Source organism: Sardina pilchardus, chromosome 4 (assembly GCF_963854185.1).
Source record: "Sardina pilchardus chromosome 4, fSarPil1.1, whole genome shotgun sequence".
In the NCBI taxonomy this organism is placed as follows: domain Eukaryota; kingdom Metazoa; phylum Chordata; class Actinopteri; order Clupeiformes; family Clupeidae; genus Sardina; species Sardina pilchardus.
In genome coordinates this window covers 8,271,457-8,281,475 of record NC_084997.1, presented here as the reverse complement: position 1 = coordinate 8,281,475, position 10,019 = coordinate 8,271,457, and the positions used below count along the sequence as shown (strand labels likewise).

Below are 10,019 nucleotides of genomic sequence, written 5' to 3'. Positions count from 1 at the left end.
AGACACACACACACACACACACACGCGCGTACGGACTTCTTCAGTACCCTCACACCTGCTACACCAGCGTGCAAGCCTGCATGAGTGCATGAGTGCCTTCTTTGATTTGTCATCACCTGACTCCATCACTTCATCTGTGCGCAACAACCCCCGTAAATAAAGAATGGGGTGCACTTGTGCGCCTGCTTTGTTTATCGGGGCTTTGGAGGGGAAGGCGGGCGGGGTAGGGCGGGGTAGGGCAGGGTGGGGGTAGGGGCGAGGTCGGGCCGGGGTGGAGGAGACCTTCTGAGGATAGCAGGCGGCCATGATGGCTGTTATGTTGTTTATCCCACAAACGCAAAGAAGCGTGTCCGCTTAATCCGCTACCATCCAAACGCGGGCTGAGAAAGCAACCTTTTGTGTCGGGGACGCTTCGGCCCAGGCGCGGGTGCGGCCAAAACAACAATGTTGGGACATTGGCCAGTGTCCTGTGAGACTGTTATAAAAAAACGAGCCCTTTTTTTTTACAGTGCTTCTACACGAAGGGCCTTGAATGCCAGCTTCTGTCCTGCCCTGACATATCTTAACCGTTCTGTACACACACACGTAGTTACTGAGTTACTCATTACGCCCAGGAAAGTAACAGGTGCTTGATTTGCGTTCAATTCTTTCTATCGGCTGTCAGATTTTGTGTAGAAAGCACTTGGGGACAATTGTGTGCTCACCGCAAGTGTTTACAGGTACAAAGTCTACTGCCATTTTTCAACTGGACCCTCTCTGGCCAGGCTGCAGGGGAATACAAAGGCTGCACTATTCTTTGCCTGTGAGGGCACATTGTATGCGCTGGCTGATCACATATGTTAAAGATTAACTTTTAAAAAGTGACTTACAGTATCAGCACAGATAGACACTGGTGCACGGCTGGGTACGCAGCTCGCAGACCACAGTCGAACATTCACACACACTCAAACACGCAATCTCTCTCTCACCCGCACACACACACACACACACACACACACACACGCACACAGACCCAAACACACACGCTAACAGGCGCTTCCGAAAGAATATGCACTCATACTCACATTACCAGTTGTTGGCGCGCGGCTTCCACTCGACGCGAAAGAGCATTAAATCACTCGCAAGCGAATGAGACAAAGTCGAAAGCATCTATGGGTTAAGATTCCCAGTTCTTTAGCAGGGACAGGGGCGCCCAGAATGAGACAGCGAAAGAGAGCAAGAGAGAGAGCGAGAGAGGAGAGGAGAGAGGGAGAGAGGGAGAGAGGGAGAGCGAGCGGAGAGGCGGTGGCGTACCTGTCCCCCTTGTGGAGCGTGGTGGTCCGGCTGTGCGGGGCATGTGGCGCGAGGAAGGGGGCTCTCAGGGGGATGAGGGCAGGGCTGGAGAAGCCGCTGGTGCTGTTCGCCTTCCCGCTGCGAAAGATGGCCGCTTTCTCGCCGAGGCTGTCAGAGCTGTGGATGTCTTCCAGTGCCTTACTCATATCACTCACGGGGCGCCGGCCGGCTAGATCCAACGCATCATCTGGAGCGGGGGAGAGACACACAGGGAGACGCCAGGGATTGGGGACTGTGGCTCGAATGGGTGTGTGTGTGTGTGTGTGTGTGTGTTTGTGTGTGGGTGTGTGTGGGTGTGTGTGTGTGTGAGGGAGAGAGAGAGAGAAAGAATGTGTGTATGTGAGTGTGTGTGTGTGTCTGTGTGTGTGTTTGTGTGTGAGTATGTGGACTGAGAGAGCGGGAGAGAGAGAGATGAGCACGGAGAGAGAGAGAGAGAGAGAGAGAGAGAGAGAGAGAGAGAGAGAGAGAGAGAGAGCACGCTCAGTTCCTCCTCTCCCAGCGCTCAGGAAAGCCACCCTGCCTCATCTGCTGTCCGTCAGGCCGTCCCGTCAGGGCAAACCGATCCCTCCTACCAAAACATGATCCGCCACAATAAAGTTATTTTTAACGCAATGACTCCCGGGCGAGCCCTGCGCACTTTGACACGCTGAAGTGTTCAAATAAAAAAAAAAAGGTCTTTTGCTCCTTCCTTTCCCCCCCCCTGTCTCTGGGGTCTTGTTCTGCTCCAAAAAAACACAAAAGCCTAGCAAACGATTGTTTTGTTTTTCTTTTTCTTTTGTCCACTCTCCCACTTTTTTGTTTTGCTCTTTGTGCTCCTGTCCTCCTCTCTTGTTGTCCCCCCGTGCTGACTGAGCGGTCAGGAGCTACCTTGAAGCGGAGCGGTGGAGGCGATGGCCGAGGCCCCGGGACCACTGGAGGGTTTCTTCTTTGTTGGTATGCAACGCCGCGGCTGTAATGAGCTCTGGAGGGCGGCCAGCCAGGCGAGGCAAGCAGCGCGGGCCCTACTGTTTCTTTGTCACCGCAGCAGCAGCAGCGCTCTATGCTCGGCCTCCCGGTTGTACTTTAATCTCCCTGAGTGAGTGTGTGTGTGTGTGTGTGTGTGTGCGTGTGTGTGCGTTCTCCCATGTGTGGGAGAGAGAGAGAGCGAGAGGGAGAGAATGTGCGTGTGTGTGTGTGTGTGTGTGGTGAGCATGTGGAGTGACAGAGCAGCTCCTGAGGGCCAGTGGCCTAGAGCTGCGTCACTGTGGAGGGGGTGTGTGTGTTTGGGGGGGTGGGAGCACGAGAGGTGGGGAGGGGGACAGTCAGACAGCTCCTTTTTTTCCCTTTTTTTTTTACAAACACAGCACCAGTCTCGGGGTTATGTGAAACAATAGGAAGTGCCCCCACCACGCACACAAACATACATACAATCACACACACACAGACAGAAACACACACGCAGACATGCACACACACTCACGCACCCTAAGGCTGCAGAGATAGCCGAGAGCAATGCGAGGTATGCACCCCATTCTCTCTTATGGTGTGGTGGATCACATCTGACATGCGTATGCTGTCTGTAGCCCCCACCGTCTGTGTGTGTGAGTGTGTGTGTGGCCGCGTGGCACAGGTAGAAGCGCACAGACAGGGCTGTGGAGCCCAAGGAGTGTGTGTGTGTGTGTGTGTGTGTGTGGAGGATGGGGGTGCTCAGAAGCCCATGATGTCACACAAAGTGTAATTAAAAACACGTCTTGGGGGGTGTGGGCTGAAGGCCGCTTGTCTGTCAGCACCTCTCTCCTGCTTGCCGGGGCAGGAGCTCACTCAGCACTCTCGTTCCGCCTCTCCACTTCTCTCTCTCTCTCCCTCTCTCCCCCTCTCTCCCTATTTCTCTCTCTATCTCTCTTTCGTGGTTTATCTCTGTCTATCTCACGCTAAGCGAGCCTCTGTGTCACTCCCTGTGCCTTTTCTCCCCCCCTTTTTTTCCCGTAAAGCAGCGCGACGCAATTACATGGAAATGAGGGGGACGCATCGGCATTATGGAGCCCTCGCATGTCTCCCATAATGCACTCCAGCTCTGCAGGGCTCGGAGGGGTGAGGGACGGCAACAATAACGCGGCCCCACCTGGCTAGGGTTACCTTTTCACCAGGACACAAGCGTCTGAAAAGACCCCCCCCCCCCCCCCCCCCCCACCGCCCCCACCACCAGCCCTCTCTCTGGAGAGCAAAGTTACTTACACAAACACAATGGCGCCCGAGAGCGACCGGAAACAGGCACATAGTGGAGCGGGGTGAGAGAGCTGATAGCCCCGAGCCCCTTGTGGAGATACACACTAAATGGCTGGGGGAATGGGAGATTCCCTCTGAATGACTGAGGCCTAAGTGATTGTTTGTGTGGGTTGTGTGTGTGTGCCTGTGTGTGTGTGTGGGTTGTGTGTGTGTGTATGTGTGTGTGTATGTGTGTGTGTGCGTGGCTCCCTAAGCGTTTGTGTGCTGCCTTGTGTGGGTACGTGTGGTGTGTGTGTGCTTGTGTGTGTGTGTGTTTGGAGCAAGTTAGTGTGTGTGTGACTTGCGTCTGACCGAGAGTGCGAGCTCGCTGAGGTCCCGCTGAACAAGGTCACTCGGGCCAAGCAACTTGGGGCTGTCCAAAAATAGCTCCGGGCTGAACCGCATTCTTCTGGCATCAGTCAATGCAAATGCTTTCTAATTACATTAAGCACACAAGGAAAGTCGCGGCTAATTTTAGTCGCCATCAAGGCCGGGCCCATCCACACTCTCCCAGCCTGGCCAGGACAATGGGAGCTGGAGAAAATGGTGGTTTGGGCCCCACGTGGACCTGTGAAGTAGGGATGATGCTGAGGAGCTGAGGAGGACAGGAAGAGAGTGAGAGATTGAGAGAGAGGGAGAGAGAGAGAGAGATAGAGAGGGAGGGGAGGAGAGAGAGGAAGTTGAGCGCCAGCTGTTTCACATCTGTTCTGGTTAGTCTGTGTGGTGCCTCTGCTGAAAGCTCAGGAGAGAGGGAGATAGGGTGGGGGAGAGAGAGAGAGAGAGAAGGAGAGAGAGAGAGAGAGAGAGAGAGAGAGAGAGAGAGAAAGGAGGGCTTCCATTTATTGCACACACATGTGCAAGGCCTGCCACACAGCCATGTTGGGGCTTGCTCCCAGAGGGCACGTTGCCACTTCATTTGCACAGCAGCCCTCTCCCTCTCCCTCTCTATCCCCCTCTCTATCCCCCTCTCTCTCTCTCTCTCTTTCTTGCTATCCCTCTCCCCGTCTCCCTCCACGAGCTCTCCTCGCCGGGCTCTCAATCAACAGGCTGCATGCAGCAGAGACCCAGCCAGTGCGAGTTGAGTTCGGATGAGTTGGTTCTTGCCCGCGGAACAGCTGAGGAATGAACCCCGTCTGGAGTCGGATGGCGTGAGACAGACAGCTGAGAGGGGAGCAGGCTGGAACGTCGCCCAACTAGAGTTTCACAACAGTGGGGTGACTCGTGGGTTAGCCGCGCTGACCAGTGATGGGACCTAGGGAGTGGCTCACCGCCTCTTACCGGCAGCCAGCACCGGCACCGTGAAAACGGATCATTGTCTCCCCGGCAGGCTTCTCCTCCTCGCCACATCATCAAAGTTTAATAAGCTCACATTTATCGATTGTTTTCGATGCAGAGAGCACTCGAGCCTCGTCTAGCCGAGCCGTGGCCTAATAGTAGAATAGCGTAGCGGCTAGCCTCTCCTCAGAATGCAGCCGGGGCAGGCAGGGCCCTCACTTTTGGGAGCTTTTAGCTCATAGGCAACAGTGAAGAGAACGAGGTGGCTGGCTGGCTGGGAGGGTGGGGTGTGGGGGCTGGTGGGCCGGGGCTTACTATTATGGAACCATCGAGTTGTTCCACCCTAAAAAGCACCGGGTGCTGCGGCCCTCTGGTTTTGCCAGCCTCATCATCCCGCTGTAATTATCACATCGATGACGGATCTCCACAGCAGACACACTCGGCGGCTATTTTCGGCCGCAGCGCTCGCTCACGCAGCAGCGCTTGCACTTGGGGATAGCGCCCGAAACGGTTATTCTTAGACCGTCACCTAGAGACATAATTGCACATTAGAAACACAGCGCACATCGGCTGCCACCTCACGCTTCTGGCCTTTTCGGAGCTCAACCTGCTGCTGTTGCCGCAGCGCGGCGTGGCCAGACTTGGCCGAGCTCCAGCGGGCCGGACTGACTTTAAAAAAGGAGACATACTGGAAGTCTGCTTATGTAGAAGAGAGGGAAGAAGATGAAGAAGAAGGAGAGGAAGAAGGGAAGGGAGGGAGGGATGGATGGAGGGGGGGAGAGGGAGAGGGGGAGAGGGAGAGGGGGAGGGGGAAAGGGAAGGGGGCCGTCAAATAAAATGTTTATTAAAAAAATGAGGCATGCTGCTGAATTCTTTGATGCTTTCCATCTAGTGAAGACAGGGACAGTGCTGTTGATCGGATGATCACTGGTCTGTGTGTGTGTGTGTGTGTGTGTGTGTGTGTGTATTTGGGGGGGAGGTGGGGGTTATATTGTATGAGCCATTTTGTGCATGACTGAACGGCCAAAACACCTCATGCTGATGGATTAACAATAGACAAAACCATGTGACAAAACCGTTTTGTGTAACTTGGCAGTTTCCTTTCTTCAACCGAAATACTCAAGGAGCACAACAACTAAAAAAAGGGAGGAAAAGAAAGTGGACCATCTGACCGACAAATAGATTTGTGAATGCAGCACAATACCGGTAAATGGGCCACTTGCTTATGCTGAGAGAAAGAAAAAATAAATAAAAAATAAACAACAACAACAAAAAAAGAAAACCGAAAAAACAGCAGACAAGGGGGAAAAGGAATACCAACTACTGTCATGGGTTGCCAAGGTGGGCTCTGTAGGACTGAATCCTGAGAACCAGGCTTGTTGTAGGGAAGAGGCCGAGGACAAACCGAGAAAACAGAGTCAGAGCGTAATTAAATCATCTTATCATGAGAACACAATAAACTCCTCAATCTGAGTCCCTCCCACACCACGAGCCCTTAAGAGATTAGACCATTTCTGGCAAATACACAATGGTGTTATTACAAACATCAACTGATAACGTTTAACAGGGAAAAAAAATCTATGCGATAATGTCTCGTTCCCAGCAAGGGACACTTGGGCTCTGTGTCCTGAGAAAGCTGACCAGAACATCTTTCTGAAGAAAATCTATTCGATTCCTTTATATTGCAGAAGTGCCTCAAACACACACGATTTCAGACGTTCTCGAATATTTCAACAGGTTATCCGCGACACATATTAGGCATTTTCAATCCCATACCACTTATCTCCTTATGTTCTTTTGAGGCAGAAACCTAAACTTGCCCTAAATCCTTTTTGCATAACAGCCCCCACCCTCCCACTCTTGTGGTCATGTATATGCTTTATGGTCAGAGCAGCAAGAACTGGGGGGGGGGGGTGGGGTGGGGGGTTGTAGGTGAGGTTATTTCTGAATGCAGCACAATCATATTAAGACCCGAAAACGTGAACAGCAAAGATTAGAGAGCTAAAGCTGGAGGCAGCTTGAAGGATTTATTCTAATAATTACAACTTGGATTCCTGTTGTTTGGTGGAAAGATTACGTGTTAAATGAACCTGCAGAAATCTTGGCCCTCGATGGCTTCTTTTATTTGATTACTGGGCAAACCCGGAATTAACTGTTAAGACAACGTGCACCGAATAGAAGCTTTAATCTGTGTTTTTCTTTCTGCCACTTTTAACACAACCGTTTTTATGAACAGTGTTAGTTGCAAATGCCTGGTCCTACATTTCCATGACAATTCTACTGTTGTTTGACCCTCTCAGTGCAAAAACCAAGAAGCCTAATACCTCTCAAGAAGGACTATGGAGACCACAATAAAAAAAATACAATGGTAACAATGATTACCCGTATATTTACAAATGATGTGTAAGCTTCTTTATCGCTTAACTAATCCCTTATGAATTATGCATAATGCAGACGGCTAGCTTCAGTGATCCCAGATTTACTGACGTGCATAGACAACAGTTATGCCCAATGAGGCAAGAAATTAGTAAAACTTATAGACTGTGCTTTCCTTTCACCATAATCCTTTTTAAAAAGGATAATTCAATATAGAGCGTGTGTTAGAACAGAAGCTTTCATTTCTATGCTTCCTTACTGAGTATACAAATAATACTACTTCAGTGACACTTGTGTGATTTAAGATTCCCATCCTCTTATGACTGTTTTTATTTCTTACCTCCTTCTCCCTTTTGCATAATTTTAGCCACTGGGTTGCCAGTTGCGAGCTAACATCTGTGAAAACCTGTTCACTAAATAACTAGTTCCGAAGCAAAACCGGTTGCGAGGTGGCAATCACACAGCCCCACTATGTCAGCATGCAAACTCGAGTCATACAAAAGACATGAACAATAAACAAGAACATGTAATTACAGCCTAGCATGCTCCCTAAACACTTAGACACAAGCTAGTGCCCTTCACCACAATACCTGCATTCAGTCTCGCCAATGGCCATAGTGTAGCATTAACATGGAACCCATGCAGCCAACACACACACACACACACACACACACACACACACACACACACACACACACACAGTGTGTGTCTGCCACTAAATACTTGGATAACTCAGAAGACAAAGAGAGCGAAGTCTGTGAAGCATGGTCCTCCAAGCGTATGCAAGAGAGTTGGGAGCGTGAATAGGTCTCAGCCTTCATCTATATTGTTGCCGCTAAATGGGAATAATTTAGAGACCTCCTTATCAGTGCTAAATATACACAGGCTGATGCACTCACACAGACAGACCCACACACACACAGACACACACACACACACACACACACACACACACACACACACACTCTCTCTTTCGCTCTCTCTTTCTCTCAGAAACACATACACTCAACACTTACAATGACCAGCTCACCCAAACATGAATGAAAGAACATTTAATTCATGAGTGTGACTTGTATGTAAGCTACACAAGCTGATTATGATTGCTCATGGTAAAGATACAGGAAGTCCACCAAAATGTCTTATTTGTTTGGTCTGATTAATTGATGTTCTTCCATGTCTGGAAATCGATCAGATATCAATCTCTCTAAATAGCAGAACTGAATACAAGGGAACAGTAAAGGTAACAGGCCTACTAAAACTGTCATGCATGTAAAACACCATCCTATAAAGTCCTTCAAATATTTGTTTGTCTTATTTTGTTCTTAGTTCTTGTGAAATATTGTCATTTGTGCATCAAGGGACCGTGAATGTAATCACTCTCATCTCTAAGTGTCATTTTTAATCTTGTATGTCTCACGGGGTCTTAAATCAGAGGTTAGTTTTTCTCATATGATTGTTTTATAATTCCATTCATGAATCTATGTACATGTCCATTAAAATGTGGGGCTACCTAATCAACCTGTTCGGTATCACTGTGGAACGTGTCTTAAAGTTGCCTACTGACACGTCTGATTTCATATTTGCCGTTCATCCATTTGACAACAGATGGCAGTCGCAAGGGATGTAGACTACAGTAATTGTGTGCACTTTGAGTGTGTGTGTGTGTGTGTGTGTGTGTGTGTGTGATGGGACTGTCCAAACCATGGTATATGGGTATCATAAAAAATATATCAGAGCATTTGTGTTAAAGCCTATCGTTAGACAAAAATGTTTAATATTACGTAAATGTATGGTAATAATTAAAGGATCTGAAGTGGAGGGTAAGGTTCTACATTTGATCATGCAGCTGTACCCTACCAAAGAATTACGTTAGTTATTTTACGTAACCATCTGATCGACAAGCAAGTTCAGTGTCAACCAGTGTTATCACTCTGAGGTTCAAAGTGTTCAGTCAAGATCATATCAGCGTCTACTATCCAAATAGCCTGCTCAGAAATGTCTGCGCAAATACGGGTTAAGCACGGAAAACAAAACAAACTGAATCGGTGCTACAAACAACTGAACTAGACCAACTTTAATAGGCAATCGTTCGCATGAGATTTCTGCAAGCTTCTGCTGAATCAAACGAGTGTTCAGTAGCCTAGTCTGACACACCAGCAGAACTAAATTAGAGAATCTAAACATATTATAATTCCATTCGTATGAAACTGCTACAGATCAACTACCATGGAAACAATGCCCACAACCGTGAAATCTCTGCAGGTTTCCCTTACATAAGACAAAGTAGGCTAACGAACACTGCCCAGCAGTACCTGTTTCTCAGAGAAGTTGGGTGGTGCTCCCTCCTCCCGCGTCTTCATCGCTGCCCGGTCCTTCACTGTCTACTGTCGTCGCACGCGCAGCCGGTGAAAGGTACTCGTGCCCATGCTCTCGTGCTACGTCACGCAAACTTTACGCTGTTACTCCGGCAGACTAAACGTTGCTACACAGGGTAGAACTAGTTTTGAGAGCGAATCTCCTTCAACGTACGTGTTCATTACTAACGATTCAATACTGAAGCCAGCCGGGCTTACTGTATGAGCGAAAACAGGAACAATAGCGAGGTGTTCAGGGATGCCGTGTACTGCGCAAAGAGCCAATGTGTATTAACTCTAAGAAGATTTACACGTTAAGATTTTGTTTATTTTTTTCTAAAAGGGTTAGTGTTCTTGTAAAGGGCAAATGGGTTCTTGTAAAGAGCACGCCACCGGGGCAGAACACCCCAAATTCATTATTAGGGTATCATTGTATTG

General features: G+C 49.1%; 1 protein-coding gene across 4 annotated transcripts in view; it reads right to left on the bottom strand.

Moving 5' to 3' along the window:
• The window catches only part of grb14 (growth factor receptor-bound protein 14), a 43,669-nt gene extending 34,023 nt beyond the window's left edge, over window positions 1-9,646 (bottom strand). Inside the window, exons 1-2 of one of the 4 annotated variants that reach the window (XM_062533994.1) lie at window positions 9,540-9,646; window positions 1,294-1,519 (exon numbers count right to left, since the gene is read on the bottom strand). In XM_062533994.1, the coding sequence (XP_062389978.1) occupies window positions 1,294-1,478 (185 nt within the window). In that variant the 5' untranslated portion in view covers window positions 1,479-1,519; window positions 9,540-9,646. Of the gene's footprint in view, window positions 1-1,064; window positions 1,187-1,293; window positions 1,789-1,852; window positions 1,999-9,539 lie in introns of those variants that run through there. The other 3 variants (XM_062533993.1, XM_062533991.1, XM_062533995.1) reach the window with 3 other exon arrangements.
• Between the last annotated feature and the right edge of the window lie 373 nt (window positions 9,647-10,019).